Source organism: Salvelinus alpinus, chromosome 2 (genome assembly GCF_045679555.1).
Source record: "Salvelinus alpinus chromosome 2, SLU_Salpinus.1, whole genome shotgun sequence".
NCBI lineage: Eukaryota > Metazoa > Chordata > Actinopteri > Salmoniformes > Salmonidae > Salvelinus > Salvelinus alpinus.
Genome location: NC_092087.1, coordinates 36,040,257 through 36,063,084, shown reverse-complemented (window position 1 = coordinate 36,063,084; position 22,828 = coordinate 36,040,257). Strand labels below are relative to the sequence as shown.

Sequence of the window (22,828 nt, the reverse complement as noted above, 5' to 3'; positions counted from 1 at the left end):
CTGTGGGGATTCGGTATGGGCAGGCATAAGCTACAGACAACGAAAATAACTGCATTTTATTGATGGCAATTTGAATGCACAGATACCGTGACGAGATCCCGAGTCGCATTCTCGTGTCATTCGTCCGCAGCCATCACCTCATGTTTCATCATGATAATGGACGGCCCCATGTCGCAAGGATCTGTACACAAGTACAGGAAGCAGAAAATGTCCTAGTTCTTCCATGGCTTGCATATTCACCAGACATGTCACCCACTGAGCATGTTTGGGATGCTCTGGATCGACGTGTACAACACCATGTTCAAGTTCCCGCCAATATCCATCAACTTCGCACAGCTATTGAAGAGGAGTGGGACAACATTCCACAGGCCACAATCAACAGCATGATCAATTCTATGCAAAGGAGATGTGCTGGCTTTATAAGGCAAATGGTGGTCACACCAGATACTGACTGGTTTTCTAATCCACACCCCTACCTTTTTTTAAGGGTATATGTGACAAACAGATGCCTATCTGTATTCCTAGTCATGTGAAATCATATTTTAGGGCCTAATTTATTCATTTAAATTGACTGATTTCCTTATATGAACTTTAACTCAGTAAAATCTCTGAAATTGTTGCATGTTACATTTATTTTTATCATTCTACTGTATTTCTGTGGCGGAGACATGGACCAGCTGTGTAACGGTAGGGACTTACGTCCGTTAGTCCATACATCACTATTCCCTTGAAGTGTGAAACTTACTGTCTTAAGAAAAATTGGAACAGGCCAAGAACATAAACATTTATTAGGTTTATGTATCAGTCTTTTGCATATGTGGAATATATTACAAATAGAAAACATTGCAAAAAAAACAGGCACGTAGATACATACAGTATGCATTTTTCACGTAGCCTCAAAGGTTGTTTGCAATATACACTGGGTGTACAAAACATTATGAACACCCGCTCCATGAGCCTGACCAGCTGAAAGTTATGATCCCTTATTGATGTCACTTGTTAAATTCACTTCAATCAGTGTAGATGAAGGGGCGGAGACAGGTTAAACAAGTATTTTTGAGACATGGATTGTGTATGTGTGCCATCCGGAGGGTGAATGGGCAAGACAAAAAAAATGGAAGTGCCTTTGAACGGGGTATGGTAGTAGGTGCCAGGCGCACTATTTTGTGTCAAGAACTGCAATGTTCTTGGTTTTTCATGCTCAACAGGTTCCTGTGTGTATCTAGAATGGTCCACCAACAAAAGGGCATCCTGGGGGTGCAACTCAATATTAGGAAGATGTTCTTAATGTTTTGTACACTCAGTATATATTCCTATACTTAAGCAGGCACAAGGGGGTGTGGTATATGGCCAATATACCACGACTAAGAGCTGTTCGTAGGCACGACGCATCGCAACCCTTTGCTGTGGTATATTGGCCATATACCACAAACCCCCGAGGTGCCTTATTGCTATTATAAACTGATTACCAACGAAATTAGAGCAGTAAAAATAAATGTTTTGTTATACCTGTAGTATCTGGTCTGATATACCAAAGGTGTCAGCCAATCAGCATTCAGGGCTCAAACCACCCAGTTTATAATAGTTACTTTGACCCATCCCTCATTCAAACCTGTACATCTTTTCTCACAACTTTACATTTTATGATGAATAAATACATTGAGCTTGTTCATTATAAAGTTACAGTATGTAACAAAACAAAACAAATTTAAAAATGCTACCTTGATTGCCAGCTAACGTGTAAATCAAGCTAAATCAATATATTTTGGTTGATTTAATCTTATTCCAAACCCAGTATATTTGATTAACAAGCTGATGAGCAAAACCTGCTTGAAAGTCTTAAACGCTCCAAAGCAGGGTTCCCCAACCAGTGGGGGATTTTATTTGGTCACCCAAGTTTTCTGAGCAAAAATAATAATTTATATATATATATATACACACACACACCAGTCAAAAGTTTTGGACACACCTACTCATTCGAGGTTTTAGTTTTACTATTTTCTACATTGTAGAATAATAGAGAAGACATCAAAACTATGAAACAACACATATGGAATCATGTAGTAACCAAAAAAGTGTTATACAAACCAAAATATATTTTAAACTTGAGATTCTTCAACATGGCCACCCTTTTCCTTTATGACAGCTTTAAACACTCTTGGCATTCTCTCAGCCAGCTTCACCTGGAATGCTTTTCCAAAAGTCTTGGTGTTTCCACATATGCCGAGTACTTGTTGGCTGCTTTTCCTTCACTCTGTGGTCCAACTCCTCCCAAACAATCTCAATTGGGTTGAGGTCGACGGATTGTGGAGGCAAGGTCATCTGATGCAGCACTCCATCACTCTCCTTCTTGCTCCAATAGCCCTTGCACAGCCTGGAGGTGTGTTGGGTCATTGTCCTGTTGAAAAACAAAATGATAGTCCCACTAAGCGCAAACCTGATATGACATATCCCTGCAGAATGCTGTGGTAGCTATGCTGGTTAAGTGTGCATTGAATTCTAAATGAATTACTGACAGTGTCACCAGCAAAGCACCCCCACACCTCCTACTCCATGCTTCACGGTGGGAACCACACATGCAGAGATCCTCCGTTCACCTACTCTGCATCTCACTAAGACACAGAGGTTGGAACCAAAAATCTCAAATTTGGACTCAAATTTCCACCGGTCTAATGTCCATTGCTCGTGTTTCTTGGCACAAGCAAGTCTCTTCTTATTATTGGTGTCCTTTAGTAGTGGTTTCTTTTAAGCAATTCGACCATGAAGGCCTGATTCACACAGTCTCCTCTGAACAGTTGATGTTGAGATGTGTCCGTTACTTGAACTCTGTGAGCATTTATTTGGGCTGCAATGTCTGAGGTGCAGTTAACTCTAATGAACTTTTCCTCTGCAGCAGAGGTAAGTCTGGGTCTTCCTTTCCTGTGGCGGTCCTCATGAGAGCCAGTTTCATCATAGCGCTTGATGGTTTTTGCGACTGCACTTGAAGAAACATTAAAAGTTCTTGAAATTTTCCGCATTGACTGACCTTCATGTCTTAAAGTAATGATAGACTGTCATTTCTCTTTGCTTATTTGAGCTGTTCTTGCCATAATATGGACTTGGTCTTTTACCAAATAGGGCTATCTTCTGTATACCATCCCTACCTTGTCACAACACAACTGATTGGATCAAACTCATTAAGAAGGAAATAAATTCCACAAATTAACTTTAAACCCGGCACACCTGTTAATTGAAATGCATTCCAGATGACTACCTCATGAAGCTGGTTGAGAGAATGTAATGAGTGTGCAAAGCTGTCATCAAGGCAAAGGGTGGCTACTTAGAAGAATTTCTTGGTTTAAAAAAAAAAACCTTTTTGGGTTACTACACGATTCCATAGTTGTAATGTATTCACTATTGTTCTACAATGTCAAAATAAAGAAAAAAATGTTGAAATGAGTAGGTGTGTTCAAACTTTTGACTTGTAGTGTGTGTGTGTGTGTATATATATATTTGGACATAAAAAAAACTAAAAAAAACATCAAATCAGCTCCAAGTGATTGAAATTTCAGAAATCTGTTCCAAAGTATTCCCATGTGGCAAAAAAGAGAGCTATGTAACCGTGCACAAATGTAAGCAAGGTCTGAAATTATTATGCTTTCGTCAAATCTTATAAATGTTTGGGCTTCTTGCAGTGATTTTGCAGTCTACAAATAAATTGTAATTATGTTCCAACCACCTGACATTCCACAAGAACAAAAAAACAGCCAGCAGCTGAATCATGTTGATGATCCTTTCTCTAAAGTCAGACCACTGGATTGGTTTACACATTTTTTCCCTAAGCTACGAAGACCATATTAAACAATTGCAACAATACAAATTTAAAAAATGGAGAAAATCCGCGGTAGTCGCTACAGCAGTGAATTCAACCCTGACCTCCCAGTGTCCAATCAAACAATCTTACATTCTGTCATCTTATTATTTTGATAGATTCAGAAACATCAACATCAGAGCCATCCATATAGCGATATCTATATAAGCACTCCTACTCTAAGTTGCTCCTCATGCATCCTGGGGTTGCTGCCTGTCTTCTAGGAGGCGCTGTTCCACGCGCTGGGCGATGCGCATCAGGTCCTTCAGCACGCTGGGACGGTCCTCCAGCTCCTCATGGAGACACCGAGCAATCTCCAGCCTCCTGTAGTCCTCTGGACGGACCAGGCGCCGCACTACTTGGAGGGCACGCTCCTTCAAGCTGAGGACTGAGGGGAGAACACACATACACAGATATGACATAGTTGTTAGATTAAAGAATAATATTCCTTATGTGTGTTCTCAGTGCAGAGTAGTAGTAGTAGTAGTAGTAGTAGTAGTAATAGTAATAGTAATAAAATAAAAAATAATGTGTGCTGATCAAAACACAGAACAATGATCTACCAGTCATAATCACCAGTGACCCTGCTGTTACACAGGGAGTACAATCGCACTAAAGTGCCATAAAGGTCCAAACCTCTTAGCAGAGATACCCACATACAGGGAGATGACACTATTATCGGTGTACAGATGATCTGTACAGGTCAAAGGAGAATTGAAACCTGATGTTTCTCTCTAACCTGGTAATGTGATGTTAACCTGGACAGCCTGTCCATTCTCCATTGGTTTGGGCAGGAACATCTCTTTACTATTCGCCTTCAGCGCCTCATCTGTTTCTGCATCTCTGAACATCCAAGGATGACCTGATAGAATAAAAACATGGAAAGGCATAAAGACGATAGATAAACACCAAGAAGACCAAATACAGCATGACAAACAAATAAATGCATATGTGTAATGCTTGTGTGAAAAGAACCAGGCGTAACTTTGCTAAACTGCGCACTAAGGGTATATCTTTATTTTTTGAAAGATTCTCTCGCTTATTTGAGAATTAAGTTCCAAAATGTTTCCAAAATAGTATCAAAAGTGAGGCGTATTTGCGTGTAGACAGAGCATCGGGATTGAACCAATGATATGTATTAAGCCTAGACGAAGGCTCCCTGTGAGTAGACCGAGGCCAATAAAGAGTGATAGAAATAACATGTGTTTCAGTAAGGTTCACCAAGACGACTGACAGCGGAGAAGATGGTGGAGGCGGATGTTTTGTTTGAAACTGATGGCGCGTCGAGTGGAGATGAGAGTAAGAAGGATTTGACTGCAGTGGCGAACAGGAAGGAAAACGTGAGAAGTGGTTGTGAATCTAGTAAAGTCAAGCCTTGCTCTGAATCTTTTTTTTAGTTGGATTGAGGGTTTTGGTCCGTTGGCGTTATCTGGGAGATCCGTTTGACGTCTCGATGAATATTATAGATGCATTGGATAAGGTTGCGTCAGAGAGGATAACAAGAAGTGGGCTTTTTTTTGTGTGTCCGAGGAGCATAAGGAGCGTGCTTTGCAACTGAAAAATATACCAGATAGGAATGTGTCTAAACCCCTACAGTGTGATAAATGTAAACTATTTGGCCATGTGTCAAGTGTATGTAGACAATAGGAGTATCGTATGCCAGTTGAGGCGAAATGCTGCAATTGTGGTGGCGAGCATGTGCCCGGATTCATGAAGTGCCCTGTTAGGGTGAAGGAGACAGAGGTGGCAAGAGTAAGGGCCGTCCAGCATGTCTCCTATCCCGAGGCATTGAGACAAGTGGAAGAACGTTGAAGAAACCATGGTAGTTGGATTAGAGAAAGCAGGAAATGTTACTCGGCAACAGGATTCTGATATGTTGCATGTTTAAAAGGTGGACTTTGTATCGTTTATTGCATTGGTTATAAACTGCACAGCGCAGTCTGAGAAAATCTGAGAAAAAAGGCATTGTGAGCGTGGCTTAAAGTTTTTTGGGCCTATGGGGTTTTACAGCAGAGGCATTACAAGGAATCCTGTCGATGGATGTTACGTCCTCACAGGCTCAGGGATGTGATTTGGACTATGACAAAGAGTGGTGTTGGGTTTCTGGATTGATATTGTATGTTTTTTTCCCCCATTTCACCTATTTTTTTTCGTTCACTACACGTACAGCAGTTGGCGGCATGCACTTTTAACGTTTGTTTGCGGACCGAAATAATACCAGAGAAGAAGACTGACAGGGGTGGGCGCTGTTTTGAAGCCAACGCGCAACCATTTTGGTAACGTTACTCCATTCCAAAACAATATTTTCGAAGCTATATGAATTCCTTTATTAACTTATATTACAGACACATTAATGTATACTTGGGTTATTGACAGCTATTGATTACCAATTATTGAATTAACAGAAAATCTTACACTTAACGTTACTCGCTGTGGCTTATTTGCTAACTGGTGCTAGCCAAGCTTCTACCTACCTACGAAGGTGTTCATTTTCATTCCTTTTCCTGGCTGTAAAATATCGTAGGGTTGAGGTTCCCCGCGGAAATTAATCCATACTGGTCGCATGATTCGAGGACTCCGGTTACAAAACACTGCAATCGACGGTATTCCGCTTTTCAGAGACCTTACCAACGGGAGCTGTTCTTCTCCCCCTTGAATCTCTTGAGGCATAATTTGACGTTAGCTAGCAACAACAACAAAAAAGTATAAATTGATCTAGCAGCTGTAGCTAACAAGATATATCTTGAAGAAAGTATGATAAACATATAGATAGTCGCAAACGCGACATTATAAAGGTAACTTATTTAAAGTTGTTATATCTTGTCTTTTCATGCCAGCCAGCAAGTCGCTTGTGTTTGTTATGTAATTATTTTCCGGTTGAGGAGGGCGTGGAAAGAATGTCTTCACTGAGTGGTCCGTTTTACTGTCAATCAATGGCTCCTGACCAATTACTTACCTCACACAATGTACATTTTTGATACAGAAGACCTTCTGATGTCTATTTAGTTATTATTACTTACTTATTGGGAAATAAAGAAATCGTGTGAATTGTAAAGCAGAAATATTATGACTTGTAAAGCAGAAATCTTGTTAAGTTGTTTTCTAAATGAGCAACATTTTTTTTATACCCTACAGTGGAATTTTTGAAATGCTGTTCACACGCGGAGAAGACATTCAGATGTATGCAAATAAAATGGTAATCTCGTCCAACCAGCTGGCTCTGAGTTGTCTCTATATGCTGTAGCAATCGAGCCTAAGGATGAGGTTAATAAAATGTTCGCACAATTACCCTCTTTAGAAGTGAAGGGAGCTTTTTGACATTGCTCTTATATGAAGCAATCGAGCCTAAGGATGAGGTTAATAAAATGTTCGCACAATTACCCTCTTTAGAAGTGAAGGGAGCTTTTTGACATTGCTCTTATATGATTGTTGCAATTTTGCATCTATTTTTGTAGTGAATACAGTTTGACATGTCTGTCATTACAAGCAGGCCAACAACATACCTCTCCTGGCAGCACTTGCAGTGCCTCATGTTTTTAGTTTTTTTGCATCACAAAAGGGCTGACTGGGTACATAAACAGGCATTTGAGTCACCTAAGTGGTCGACACTTTATCAGGCATACACTGTATACTCATTTTCAATAAGCCACATGGCTCGGTGTGAATGGAGTGCTGTACTGTATTTTATCAAATGTGTTGTTTGGATCGTATTGTATTTCCCTATGCTGACTGTGTACATAGGCTTATTACACTATTCAGCTTCCCCCACTCCCCTTTTCCAGAAGTTGCTCTCTCTGTGAAATGTGAAAAATGAATGCTTAAAGCCAAACCCTCAAAATAGTCAAAAGATGTTAATGGACGACCGTACCCGAAGTGGAGAGGTGATTAATAAAGCCAGATTGAAAGAGCACTTACGGCAGAGCCTGATGCTTGCATTCCCAGACATTGAGCGCAGCAACAACACCAGCAGCCAGATACTCATCTTGTGTGTGCAGAATAATTGGGCCATTAATTGACACAATAGTTCCTAAAGTGCAGAAAAAGGCTAAGAACAAGGTGCACAGTCCTGCACAAATGGCTGCGCATGGGAGAGTTGAATAAAAGCATTGCGGTCAACTGTAAGTGCGGTTATTGTGAAGTGGAAAGTCTAGGAGCAACTACGGCTCAGCCGCGAAGTGGCAGGCCACACAAGCTCACAGAACGGGACCACTAAGTGCTGAAGTGTGTAGCGTGTAAAAATCGCCTGTCCTCGGTTGCAACACTCACTACCGGATTCCAAACTGCCTCTGGAAGCAACGTTAGCACAAGACCTGTTCGTCGGGAGCTTAATGAAATGGGTTTCCATGGCCGAGCAGCCATACACAAGCCTAAGAATACCATGCGCAATGCCAAGCGTCGGCTGGAGTGGTGTAAAGCTTCACAATCTGGCTGTCCGACACACGAATCTGGGTTTGGTGGATGCCAGGAGAACGCTACCTGCCCCAATGCATATTGCCAACTGTAAAGTTTGGTGGAGAATGAATAATGGTCTGTGGCTGTTTTTCATGGTTTGGGCTAGGCCCTTTAGTTCCAGTGAAGGGACATTTTAACGCTACAGCATACAATGACATTCTAAACGATTCTGTGCTTTCAACTTTACGGTAACAGTTTGGAGAAGGCCCTTTCCTGTTTCAACATGACAATTCCCCCATGTGCAATGCGAGGTCCATACAGAAGTAGTTTGTCAAGATCAGTGTGGAAGAACTTGACTGTTCTGCACAGAGCCCTCAACCCCATTGAACACCTTGCAAGCCAGGTCTAATCGCCCAACATCAGTGCCCGACCTCACTAACTCTCTTGTGGCTGAATGGAAGTAAGTCCCTGCGGCAATATTCTTCTTCCCAGAAGAGTGGAGGCCGTTATAGCAGCAAAGGGGGGGACCAACTCCATTTTAATGTCCATGATGTTGGTCATGTAGTGTGTATAGTAGTATAAACTACTGTGTACAAAACATTCTGAACACCTGCTCTTTCCATGACAGACTATCCAGGTGAAAGCTATGATCCATTATTGATGTCACTTTTTAAATCCACTTCAAAAATCAGTGTAGATGAAGGGGAGGAGACAGGTTATAGAACGATTATTAAGCCTTGAGACAATTGAGACATGGATTGTGTATGTGTGCCATTCAGAGGGTGAATGGGCAAGACACACGATTGAAGTGTCTGAACAGGTTTTGGTAGTAGGTGCCAGGCGCACCGGTTTGAGTGTCAAGCACTGCAACGTTGCTGGGGTTGTCACGCTCAACAGTTTCCCTTGTGTATCAAGAATGGTCCACCCAAAGGACATCCAGGCAATGGCTGGCCAGTGGTCAAAAAACAGGTAATTGATGAAAGAGAAAAAGGAGGCTGACACGAATTGTGCAGAGCAGTGCATCTATCAATTCGCAGATGGATACACTGCTGCCATGAAGGGATGTACGTGATTGGCAATGATGTTCAGATATCCTGTGCCATTCAAACATTAATCCACATTTATCAAGGGGCCCAATGTGTTGCATGAAAACACCCCACACCATCACAGCACCACCACCAGCCTGCAATTTTGACACGCGGCATGATGGATGTACTTGTGGTTTTCTCCATACCCTAGTCATCCCATCAGAGTGAAACAGAAGTACCGGGATTCATCAGACCAGGCAATGTTTTTCCAATTCTCCAGCGTCCAGTGTTTTCGTACCATAGCCCACTGCAATCGCAGTTTTGTTTTTTGCTGAAAGAAGTGGACTCTGTAAGGTCGTTGGCTGCCATACCACATTCGTGTCAAGGAACAATGAGTTGTGCATTATTTGATGGGTCTTTGGGCACCAATGTTGTACTAGTCTGTCAGTTGACTAACTGTAGCCCGCCTGTTGCTCTGCACAATTCGTAGCAGGCTCCTTTTTCCTCTTTAATCAATTACCTGTTTTCGACCACTGGCTTGCCATTAGCTGGATGTCCTTTGGCATTCTTGATACATACGGGACACTGTTGAGCATGAAAAACCCACCAGTGTTGCAGTTCTTGACACTCAAACCTGTGTGCCTGGCCCCTATTACCATACCCTGTTCCTGTCCCAAGAGCATCTTATACAGTTCATCTCTTTTTGTAACGTGTTGAGGCCGGTGTTGTGCCGAAAATCTTCCCCCTGCCAGCACCCCCCCCCCTTCACGTGAACGCGCACACACTCAATTCTTCATTGCTGTGACTTGCTTGCTAGTTGAGATTTCTGCTCTTCACTCCGTTGTCAGTTTAGCCTACATTTCACTGATCTTAGTAGCAGAAAGCATTTTTTATTTGTGTCCTTCAAGGCAGCTGTCAATGATCACATTAGGCTGCGATTCATTTTATTTTTTATGGCGGTTTGATCACGGGGGAGGCACTAGTAATGCCTGCAATTTTCAGTTTGGCTATTTGTTTCAAGTGTATTAGTCTATAAATAAATATCTTTGCCAAAATTCGTCACCTCTCCCATGTCTTATTCGACTAGTAGTTGTTTTGAAATGTTTATTGCTTGCCTACATTTTACTCCCTCCTCTGTTTAATATAACACACATACATTACTTATTAATTTTGGTTGCCTATCCTGACATGAAGTTTGTTCTATAGAAAGTATTTGACTCTGATGTGTGCACAGAAAGTATTTGACTCTAGCCCCAAAATTAAGGAAATTAGGGGGGGGGGGGGGGGTTTCGGCAAGGCCATTTTCATGCCTGCCGACCCCCCCCCCCCCCTACTAATTTCCTTAATTTTGGGGCTAGAGTCAAATACTTTCTGTAGCACACACTACTGGTCAACATGAGCTACCAAAATGGTTATGAAGTGTGCCAGGCCTTGCAGTTCCAAGATAGAAGGAGGGGGGGATTTCGGCAGGCAAGAAAATGGCCTTGCCGAAATCCTCCCTCCCTTTCTAATTTCCTTCATTTTTTCACTAGAGTCATATACTTCCTGTGGCACACATCAGAGTCAAATGTTTTCTATAGAACAAACTTCACGTCAGCATAGGCAACCGAAATGAATAATTAATGTATGTGTGTTATATTGGACATCGAGGAGGGAGTAAAATGTTGGCAAGTAATAAACATTTCAGAACAACTACTAGTCGAATAAGACATGGGAGAGATGACGAATTTTGGCAGAGAGATTTATTTATAGACTTCACGCGAAGGTGGAAGAATTCTGTCAGGGGGTAGATTTTCGACACCGGCAATTAAGGAGAATGAGAGGCTCAATTAGGCTAAAGATGTTGCAGAACTGCTGTATTTGAAGCACCACTCCCTTCTGTTTGCCTGATGTTGCTACGGCAATCAAGCTGTTTTTACCATCCCTGTAACTGTCGCTTCTGCGTAGAGGTAGTTTTCTAAACTAAAACTCATAAGAAGCATTAGGCTCTCGGTCTGATATGCACTTGTGAACACTTGAGTAACCTCCACTCGTTGCACTAGCGCCGTCGTATGCCTTAACCACGGCATATGTTCACCGATATCCCCTTTTTCTTTCAATCAGTTTAATTTGTTATTTTTCAAGGCCTACGGCAATTGTTCAGTTACATTCCTCAAGCCCAATAAACAAACATGTATCTTCCTAGTACTTCTGGAAAATAAAAAGGTTTATGAATGACATTTGAGGGTTAATGTCAAAACAATGTATATGTAATAAAATTCAAATGTAGACATCGTTGACAGGCTCATGGTCTACCCCTCCTTGTGGGGACTGCAGGGTGTCCAATACGCCAGTGCTCCGAGGCAACCCGGAAACATCGGCAATATAGGGACATAAGCAATGTTTGATTAATTATTTTACCATCTGTGTTGTGTGCTTAATAACCTCTTGTAAGTTTGTAAGTTTACTCAAGGCCTGAGTTGAATGCTCTAGCCTACATGAGAACCCGGCCCCCAGGCCCAGACCATAGACTGATCAATCAGATCAATGGATATCTCTTTCTCGCTCTCTCTCATATAGTCAAACAAATGGACTGTCTGATCAGGATTAATCCAAGTTAGTGCCCTGTGGCCTCCATGTAATCAGTATGATGTAAAGGTCCTCTTTGGAAATATGTTTACTGTAAGATGCACAAAACACAGCGATGTGTTAGCTTTCCAATACAGTATTGAGTGTTTATCTCCAATTGGTTAGACTCAAAGATTTTTCCCATTATAGAGGTAACTTACTCTCTGTTGACAACATGTGTCCTCTGATCCCACCTTCTCCATATCTCTCTCCCCATGGAAGACATACACAGTCTGGACATCCAGGAGGCTGTGTGGAAGTGAACTAGCCCTTGCCTCCCCTTTAGTGGGTAAAACCCAATGATGTGTGACTATGCTGATGTCTATCATAACGCCAGAGGAGGACCTGCAGCTCCCAGGGATTCTGATACAGGGGAATATGTTGAGGGAGTCAGAGAGAGGAGCAGGACACGCTGGGCACAGAGGCTGAGCTGATTACCAAATTCTCATATTATTATCAGTCAGAGCTACAGAATTTTTTAAAGGACCCAATGAGAGTTATTAGTGATATAATTATCTTGATCTTTTGTGTGTTCCATACAGCAAAATCAATTTTCAGTGAACATATGAGTCCCACTGTACTGGTGTATAACACTTTTGAAACTATTAACACCAACACTGTTGGTTATTTTACATCACTTAGTGTTAATGTCGCACAGAGTGAATTTAACTCCTGAATCAACACTAGAAATGTAACACAGCAAAAAAATCAACACTGGCCAATTTGTTGTGCACATTAATACTTAAATATGATATTTGTGATATGCCTCTCACAAGAGGGACCCCAAGTACAAAAGTGTAAGAGTTATTTCTCCTCCAGTGTTTCCAGAGAAAACATCTGTAACCATTTGGAGTCAACTGTGTGTCTGGAATCAACACTGTCTGTTTCAGAACATCTGGAGGCTGTCAGGAACATTGGCACATGTCCCATGCCCTGTGATGTGTCTGTCTGGATAAGCCAATATAGTGAGGATGAGACTATAGGTCATAGGGTATTAGGATAGATTGTTATTAGAGGAGTACATTTATTGTCAGTGTTGATCCATTTTGTGGATGGAACACAAAGCATTTGCACGGGCAGGATCTGAACCCTGGTCAAATGGGAATAATCGACATCTTGAAAGTTACAGCAAGTGGCTGGTGATGTCCAATTGTGCACTCATAGAAATATTATTATTATTATTTAAATGTTACATTCATTAAATGTTTAAACAATGCCACCCACTGCCAGGCACACTGTAGGCCTATGAATTATGATAATTGTATCAACATTTTTTTTTTAAACATTGTTTATTAGATTTTTATATAACCTGCTCATTTGGGGTTAAGGTTTCAGGAAGCTCAGTTCTGTCTAAATTGGGCTGTTCTCATTATCCCAGGAAGCTAATACATAATGACTGGAATTATTCTGTATAAATATGGAGCCACAGAGTTTCTCATACTGTACAGTCTTTGATTGAGCTCTTCATGGAAAGGGAAACTCTTGAATGGCTGAGACAACTTCCAAACACTTGGTGCCTGTGTAAACAGTATACCTCGCGCAGTCCAATGTAAACATCCGTTAGCCTATACAGACAGCCTAGCAGCCTGAAGTACTCTAGCCTATGACCGAACTGTAAATAAAAAATGAAAGCGTTGTTAAAAAACAAATCAATAGTTACATAAAACGTTTTGATAAACGTCTTCATATTTGAGACTTCTCGATAGAGTGGATAGAGTGGACAGGGTTCTCTATCATGAAAGGTGGCAGTCGCTGTGCGCGCGAACATCTGGAGCTGAAGGATAGCTCCACCCTGCTCCCACGCAAATAATATAAAACCCAGAGCACCAGATGCAACACCTCATCAATAGACTACTAGGCTGCAGCTCATGTCGACCCTTCCCCAACTTCTCCTGCGCACTGCAATCAAACTGAATATCAGTTAAGTTGTCTTTGTTTAAGTTATAGGCCTAAGTTTCTTTAGCCTATGGCCCTATGTTTTTTTGATGGGTTGGTTGGAATCATTGGGCTATTAGTTATTTGGAGATTTAGGTTAATTAAAATTCTCGGACATGATGTCAGTATTTAAGCATTGATGCATTGTAATTTTGAAAGTTAAATTAGCCTAAAACACATCTTACTAACTCAGTAGTTTTAGATCAGATATGGTAGGTATATCAAACATTAGTGTAATAGCATATCAGAGTATCTCTGTTAGTCAGTGTATCAATTTTTGTCTTGTTTCTCTGCAGAAGACCGCTCGTGCGTAAAGTTGCTAGCACCCGCCTCTTCGCTCTCCAAACCTGAACCATGTACCCGTTTAATGGCAGTTTCAGTAACTTCAGTCTGATGATGGAGGTTGCAGACATGCCCCGGGATGAGAACCTGGCCAAAGTAGAGATCGCGCTGCTCAGCGTCATCTTCGTCAGTGCCGCTATCCTGAATACAGGGCTACTACTGGTTCTGTGGAAGCGGCGCAAACAGGTATCCACGATGCGTGTCTTGGTGTTCCACCTTTGCGTTGCGGACCTGGTTGTGGCGTTTTTCCAGGTGTGCCCGCAGCTCATGTGGGACATTACGGACAGATTCATCGGACCGGACCTGGTGTGCCGCTTGGTGAAGTATCTGCAGGTCGTAGGCATGTTTGCGTCCACCTACATGATCGTAGTGATGACCATTGACCGCTACCAGGCTATCTGCAACCCTATGGTCAAATTTCAGAGGAGGCGCAAGCGCTGGAACATCCCTGTTTGCATCGCCTGGGCGATCTCCCTCATGGGCGGCCTGCCCCAGATCTTCATCTTCTCGCGGGTTCAGGTGGCGCCCGGGGTGTTCGACTGCTGGGCGGACTTTATCCAGCCCTGGGGCTTGAAGACCTACATCACCTGGACCACGATGGTTATCTTTGTCTTGCCCATTTTGACCGTGGTGGTGTGCCAGGTGCGAATCTGTCGAGCCATCCAGAATAACCTTTACTTAAAGACGCACCAGGCTGGGGGTAGCGGGGTTGCCTTTCAGCTGCCCTCCAGAACCAGCAGCGTGGCCGGGGTGTCCAAAGCACGAATCAAAACTGTGAAGATGACAGTGGTTATCGTACTTGCCTACATCATCTGCTGGACTCCGTTCTTCACGGTCCAGCTTTGGTCTGTGTGGGACAAGGAGGCGCCAACAGAAAGTAAGAACACGGATATCAATCTTATTATAACTGTATAATAAAGTCCCCAAATATGACTGTCAATAGGGCGTTAGGGGTGGCGCCCCGCTTGTGATAAAATAATAGATATATTTTATATAGTAATTATTTTTATAAAAATATATATAAGCCTATATATTATATCATTCATGGATTGTGTTTTAAACGCTCATAAAAGTGGGGTAGATCTGTACATTTTCCTGTTTCAAAAATAGATTGTTCAGAACAAGCTGTTCAGTTACTACTCCTCTCCTCAGCGACTGCAAGCAGCCTGCATCAGCACCGCCTCCGTGGGCGCATAGGCCATGCTGGATGTTGAGGGGGTTTGATTAACCTCGCCCAGGCGCACGTGTAGGCTTGTTTTTGCACCGGCTTAAAGTTGACTGCATGAACCAGGTGCCTGCTCTGTCCGCCAGCAAAGTAGTCTCAAAACAAAAGTGATGTAATTCAGCATGTGTAGTTATTAGTAGAATTCTGTGTTTTCCCATGCAAAAGTGGTTGCTTTTGAAAAAACGCTTGATCTGCCTTCACAATGAAAACTAGTTAGAACATTTTAACATGTATTTTATGGAAAATAGATTTCTGGAGATGTACATGCTGCCTTGTTAACAAAATGACAGAGCGGCACAGATTACTGTTCCATTTGACAAGGACGCTCCTCCCTCCCCGTTTTCGCCTCATGAAGTGACAGGCCTTTACCCGTTTCAAAACCGAGCCAGCGTAAAATAACTCCCTCAATGATTGTATTGTTTTGCCAGTCAGCTATTTGCTATGAAGGGGAACTGCCCATAGCATAAATTATGACAGCACAAAGTACGGACAGCACAAAGTAAATGGACTGACATGGGTTCTAAAATTTGCATCCGTTCAGTCAGAACTTCTGAATCTGCTTTAGTCTCTCTCCCAATGAGTCTCTCATGCCAGACGGTTTACTTCTGCATGTGAGACTAGATCTGCTCTATCAGGTATAGATGCTGCTAAAGCAAATTGTAATTAACTTGTTAATAAATAATCATAACAGTCACGGGTGCCTGGGACCTGATAAACCAGACAACAACATCCAAGAAAGGTCGAAGGACAGAGGGATACACTAGTTAGAATCTTCTCAATGCGGATCTGGTAGGACAAAAAAGCTTGGCCAATTTTATTGTCCATCAAGGTAGGTAACAGGGTGACGTGTGTGGACTAAAACAGACTAAAACCGTGTGTATCAATGACAAAGGATGATGAAAATAATTTGCCAGCTACAGTAATTTTGAGAAATAGTTTGGATGATTTTTGGGTCAAATTAACCAGTTAGGCTATCTTCCTTTGATAAGTAGCTTGCTAGCTAGTTAATAGTTCACTCTCATGCCAATTTCAAGTCTTTCTAAACTAATATCTGACTAAGGGTGCGTTTGTAAATTCCCTCTGGAGTGTCAGAGTGTGCTGAGTGCAGTCAGATTGTCCGTTCATAAATTCAGTGCATTTTGCTCTCGGAGCGTACAGAGCGCACACTGGACGTTCAGGCAGAGGAGTAAGCTTGATGCGAGCGTTCTGACCTCACAACGGCAGTCAAGTGCCCAAGATAACTGGCTAAAGTTAGATAGCTTGCTAGCTACTTCCAGACACAAATGAGTGAAACCTCACTCTGACCATTTTATTCGCCCAAGCAGAGCTGGTTAGACTGTTTTCATGTTATCTAGAGTGTTAGTGACTGTAACTGTGCTGCTGGCAACAATCTAATTACGTTTTTTGCCAATGTTTACTGACACGATCATATTCAATGGGTGTTGCGGGTGTTGTGTGTTCAGAATTTATGATCGGACAATTTGACAACTCTCTGAATTTACGAATGCCAAGATCGGTCTCTGAGCGCACTCAGGCACTTTACAAACACACCCTATGTTAGCTAGCTATCCCCAGTTAGATAATGTGTTTTCCCAGTTAGATAATGGGTTTTCACTTATTGCATCTGCATGCATGTTATGTTCTCCCTGGTGCACTCATTTGTTTGTGACATGAGCTGGCTGCTCGTTCTAAATAGTAGCCTATGATCTAATCTGTTCAAAACAGTGGCAGCAGTGGTCATTTGGTTTTTGACATGCAAATGTGAAATAGATCTATTTATGCTGTTGTTCAAATGCACAGATTTCTTTATATGTCTTCTCAAATAATCTACTGGTAGTTTGAAAACATGACATCATATTTATGTCATGCTGCTTTGTTGACAACTCCAACCACCTCATGCCCCGGGTATTCACACCACAGGTACACACCCTCTGATTTAGGCTAGTCTCTTACACGCCAATCAGACCTACAGCATCATTGGACAAAATGGTGCCCAGCATAATCTGGATATGTGTGCAACAAAAGTTCAACAGTCATCTTCTGCTACCATTTCTGTCAAGCCATCTACGCATACAATTTGATGCATACCTTTAATAAATCCAACATATGCACCACACAGAACACACTGCAACTACCTCTGCAACCAGTGGAGGCTGTTGAGGAGGGGACAGCTCATAGTAATGGTAACCACGTTTGATACCATTCCATTTACTAAATTCCAGCAATTATTATGAACCTCCCCCTCAGCAGCCTCCACTGTCTGCAACGCAATGCTGCAAGGCAAACGCAGCGTTCCATTGGAAATTAATGTACTTCTGGTGTACCAAAACGCAATAACACTGTCGGTGTGATCGAGGCGTAGGGCGCAGTAAATGTGCGTAATTTATCCTTGTGTTGTCATTGCAGCCGCAACGTTCACCATCCTGATGCTGTTGGCAAGTCTGAACAGCTGCGCAAACCCCTGCATCTACCTGCTCTTCAGCGGCCAGCTGCCCAATAAGCTGATGGTGCTGTGCCGAAGGCCTTCCAACGGGAAAGACTCCATTAACTATGAGGCCACAGTGGTCAGCTCGCTCTACATGAGCTTCAAAAGCATCTCCGACTCCAAATAGAACACACTGTTTTCATATTTTCCCGGTATGGGGAAGCAAGTAACTAAAGGTACGCTTTAGAACCTGAAAGAGTTCTTTGGCTGTCCCCATAAGATAACCCTTTGAAGAACCCTTTTTGGCTCCATGTAGAACCCGTAACCAAAAAGGTTTTTCCTATGGGGTACAGCCGAAGAACCCTTTTGGTACTCTTTCTTCTAAGAGTGTATGTGCGCAAATACACGCTAAATACTGGGGAATAGTCCACCACTAATGGATGAAGGCAGCCTGTTTGTAATGTGGGCTGGCGCTGGGTGTCACAGGGAGATATATCACGGTTGTAACACCTCTGGCAGACAACATAGGAATGAGCAACATTAGCTAGATTTCCGACAGTTTTCATGTGAATATTATCAAATCCGCATAAAAACAATATGCGCATTTCCCACCGGAGGTGTTTCCATCAAATGTACTTGTTTGACTTGATGCAGATAAAAGGCTGTGTGCGCGTGATCCCGCGGTTAAATTCCCAATGTACCCAAGAAAAAATACAAGTTAAATGAGTTTCCAGCACATTTGCAACTCTACTGATTGGTTTTCCAGCCAACAGCGCTATCTTCTTTATATTTGTCAAACGGCAGCCAAGCATTGATTAACATGTCACCAGAAGAAAACCCTGGATATTTATTGGAAAGAAGCATCAAGCTCAGCACCTTGTACTTTCACCACCCTGTGAACTTCATCATTTATTTAATCTGTAGCATAATAAACTGCATGCTTTCCCAAAGAGTCATAGTGGGGGGGACCACACAACATGTCATTAAGTGACTCCAAGTTTTCTTCGACATGATGTTATTATATCAATATTTGCGCAGAGCAGTGTTTCCCAACTCCTGTTCTCGAGTAATCACAACAGCACAGACATATTTGTTGTAGCACCAGACAAACTCACCTGATTCAACTAATTGAGGGCTTAATGATTAGTTATCAAGTTGAATCAGGCGTGCTTGTCCAGGGTTACAACAAAATGTGTGCTTTTGGGGGTACTCGAGGTTGATTAGTTTCCTACCTTTTTGTGAATACATGTCTAAATCTAATCTAACACCACCAGTTAACACCTGCAAACTTTTTGATTGTATAGTGTAGACTGCATTTACTGCCTGTGATTGTTTACAATAATCATATGATCATCTTCAGCTGTTTGGTGCTTTTATGAAGCCAGTGACGTGGTGAAAGAAAACAGTTACAAAATAGGTGTGTGTTCACAGACATAGTCCAATGTTGATGTAATCTAACAAAATACAAGCCAACTGTTTGATGTCTTCTGTGCCCATATGAATGTACCCTACGGTGTAACTGCAATGATGAGATAGATGTTCTTCTTCTTTGTTTTATTTTCTCGCAGTCATACTATGTTCAACTGTGTTTGATCTTGCCTAGCCATCTTGTCTCAAGAGGACCACATTGGAAATAAGTCCCAGACTTTATTGTGTGTTATCCTCCGTGCTTTAACAATGGAAATAAGTCCCAGACTTTATTGTGTGTTATCCTCCATGATTTAACAATGGAAATAAGTCCCAGACTTTATTGTGTGTTATCCTCCGTGCTTTAACAATGGAAATAAGTCCCAGACTTTATTGTGTGTTATCCTCCATGTTTTCACTCATGTGCATGTATGGCTTTTTCTAGGTTTATGTGTGCTTGTTTTTAAAATGGTCAAATTAATAAACTAACTTAACTTCAGAAAGACTAGACAGATTTTTGGAAAACTTTGTTTAAACCAAAAATGATGTACGAAAGCCTTCTATGTTTAGGTCTGTTGTAAACTGACAAAGACTAATGATTTTGTGGTGCAATTGACTGTAAAATAAACAACCACATTTTTGTGGGTAGATGTTCTCCATTTGAAATGAAGCCCATAAAGTTGCCAAGTTGCTGGGAGCCATTTTATTTTTGTTCTGCAACAGAGCTGTTTCTGGGAGATTTCTTGGAGTTAAGGAATTCTTATTCAATTCCCTTTCCTGTTTCAGTTGGGCACCATTAGTAAGAGGGCGTCTGTTGTACAATTGCAGAAATGCAACATTTCTAATGATCTCTTCTTAAAACAGATCCCCCAGTATCTATTTTGTCATTAACAAAGAGTGAGACCAAGCACACCATCAATGCACAAACATAATCAGCAGCATATAGCCTACTTGCGGCTACAGCATAAAACACAGTGGATAAAATGTCTAGTTAAGTACACAATCAAAAACCGTCCAGCCTAGAGTCTAAACATGTCACTTTAGTCTATGGTACACAACCACAATCATACAGCTAATAGAACGACAGAAAATTAGCTGCTGTATAATGAGCTAAATTTAATTTGTGTGTCTAGCTGCACTGCTATTCCATAAAGCATTTGTACGTTTGTAAATCATGTTCCCCTTCTTTGTTTTGATATCATTTGCACAGTATAATATGTATGATGAATAAAGTGTTACATTTTCCATACATGAGTCTGGCTTGATTGTGTTTTCTAACAGTCAATCATCTATTAGTGACATGGACATACATTTTTCAGATGCATCTCCAATTACCTATATCTATCCACCACAGTACACAATAACACCAGCAGTACAGTATGTTCTGTTTTATATTGTTGAAGACATCACTTCAGTAATTGGTCATGAAAACACAAAGAACACAACCAACTCCTTTGCCTTAATTGGTCAGTGACTGAAAGAAAGGAAGATCATAGTGTGAATATGACTTCCGAGAAATATAAGAATGTCATATAAAATGTCTCTCCAGCCTATTACTGATAACTGCTCACTGTATAAGTGCAAATTTCAGTCCCAGTCCAAATACATTATTTTAAATTGCTCTGAATATCATGCTCTCAAAATTCTGCATGCACTGACAGTCTCAACAAAGCCATTGAATATATCAGGAGTCCTCTGTAGACTATACATTAGGTGGAATGGCATTTACTCCAATCAAATACTAATCAGCAGGGACAATAACGACAGCTATGTAGACATGGAACAGACTGGTCATGTTTGGCAGTGATGTAAGGACATAGTTCTAGATGACAATGAGTTTAGGATAGCCTGAGTGTCAGTCGGTTTGTGCCATCATGCCAACTCCTTGTCACTCATTGTCATGCAAAACATGATCGGATTGACAATGACAGCAATGGAGTTGGCAAGAACACAAACAGATCTGAGACCAGGCTAGGTTTACAGTGCGTTGCAAAAGTATTCATCCCTCTTGGCATTTTTCCTATTTTGTTACATTACAAACTGTAATTTAAATTGATTTTTATTTGGATTTCATGTAATGGACATACATAAAATAGTCCAAATTGGTGAAGTGAAAATAAAAAAATTACTTGTTTAAAAAAAATAAAAGCGGAAAGGTGGTGCATGCATATGTATTCACCCCTTTGCTATGAAGCCCCTAAATAAGAACTGGTTCAACCAATTACCTTCAGAAGTCACATAATTAGTTAAACAAAGTCCACCCGTGTGCAATCTAAGTGTCACATGATCTGTCACATGATCTCAGTATATATACACCTGTTCTGAAGGCCCCAGAGTCTGTAACACTACTAAGCAAGGGGCACCACCAAACAAGCGGCACCATGAAGAAGCTGGAGAGCTCCTTGGTCAGGGACAAAGTTGTGGAGAAGTAGAGATCAGGGTTGGGTTATAAAAAAAAAATGAAACTTTGAACATCCCACAGAGCACCATTAAATCCATTATTGAAAAATGGAAAGAATATGGCACCACAACAAACCTGCCAAGAGAGGGCCGCCCACCAAAATTCACGGACCAGGCAAGGAGGGCATTAATCAGAGAGGCAACAAAGAGACCAAAGATAACCCTGAAGGAGCTGCAAAGCTCCACAGCGGAGATTGGAGTATCTGTCCATAGGACCACTTTAAGCCGTTCACTCCACAGAGCTGGGATTTGCGGAAGAGTGGCGAGAAAAAAGCCATTGCTTAGAAAGAGGTAAGCAAACAAGTTTGGTGTTCACCAAAAGGTGTGTGAGAAACTCCCCAAACATATGGAAGAAGGTACTCTGGTCAGATGAGACAAAAAATTAGCTTTTTGGCCATCAAGGAAAATGCTATATATGGCGCAAACCCAACACCCTTCATCACCCCGAGAACACCATCCCCACTGTGAAGCATGGTGGTGGCAGCATCATTCTGTGGGGATGTTTTTCATCGGCAGGGACTGGGAAACTGGTCAGAATTGAAGGAATGATGGATGGCACTAAATACAGAGAAATTCTTGAGGGAAACCTGTTTCAGTCTTCCAGATTTGAGACTGGGACGGAGGTTCAACTTCCAGCAGGACAATGACCCTAAGCATACTGCTAAAGCAACACTTGAGTGGTTTAAGGGAAAACATTTAAATGTCTTGGAATGGCCTAGTCAAAGCCCAGACCTCAATCCAATTGAGAATCTGTGCTATGACTTAAAGATTGCTGTATACCAGTGGAACCCATCCGACTTGAAGGCGCTTGAGCAGTTTTTCCTTGAAGAATGGGCAAAAATCCTGATGACTACTTCCGGCGCCGAAAAGAGATGGCCGCCTCGCTTCGCGTTCCTTGGAAAATATGCAGTATTTTGTTTTTTTATGTGTTATTTCTTACATCGGTACCCCAGGTAATCTTAGGTTTCATTACATACAGTCGGGAGGAACTACTGAATATACGATTAACGTCAACTCATCATCGTTCCTACCAGGAATATGACTTTCCCGAAACGGATCCAGTGTTTTGCCTTCCACCCAATACAATGGATCTGATCCCAGCCGGCGACCCTGTGCGACGCCGAAAAAGGGGCAAACGAGGCGGTCTCGTGGTCAGG

General features: G+C 41.8%; 2 protein-coding genes across 4 annotated transcripts; one reads left to right on the top strand and one right to left on the bottom strand.

Annotated features, from left to right (window-relative positions):
* Positions 1–770: 770 nt before the first annotated feature.
* On the bottom strand, positions 771–6,933 carry vhl (von Hippel-Lindau tumor suppressor). 2 transcript variants are annotated; one of them, XM_071376316.1, is made up of 4 exons: positions 6,325–6,923; positions 4,590–4,712; positions 4,029–4,238; positions 771–2,398 (listed from the first exon to the last, which is right to left on the bottom strand). In XM_071376316.1, exons 1-3 carry the CDS (start codon positions 6,518–6,520, stop codon positions 4,042–4,044), a joined length of 516 nt encoding a protein of 171 aa, XP_071232417.1. In that variant the 5' UTR covers positions 6,521–6,923; the 3' UTR covers positions 771–2,398; positions 4,029–4,041. The 2 variants fall into 2 exon arrangements, with proteins under 2 accessions (XP_071232417.1, XP_071232424.1); XM_071376323.1 differs by having other exon boundaries at positions 771–4,238; positions 6,325–6,933.
* A 6,798-nt stretch (positions 6,934–13,731) lies between these two features.
* LOC139542658 (oxytocin receptor-like) lies at positions 13,732–20,460 on the top strand. Of its 2 annotated transcripts, XM_071348358.1 has the most exons (3): positions 13,732–13,797; positions 14,109–15,031; positions 17,786–20,460. In XM_071348358.1, exons 2-3 carry the CDS (start codon positions 14,167–14,169, stop codon positions 17,989–17,991), a joined length of 1,071 nt encoding a protein of 356 aa, XP_071204459.1. In that variant the 5' UTR covers positions 13,732–13,797; positions 14,109–14,166; the 3' UTR covers positions 17,992–20,460. The 2 variants fall into 2 exon arrangements, with proteins under 2 accessions (XP_071204459.1, XP_071204469.1); XM_071348368.1 differs by having other exon boundaries at positions 13,738–15,031.
* The last annotated feature ends 2,368 nt before the right edge of the window (positions 20,461–22,828 follow it).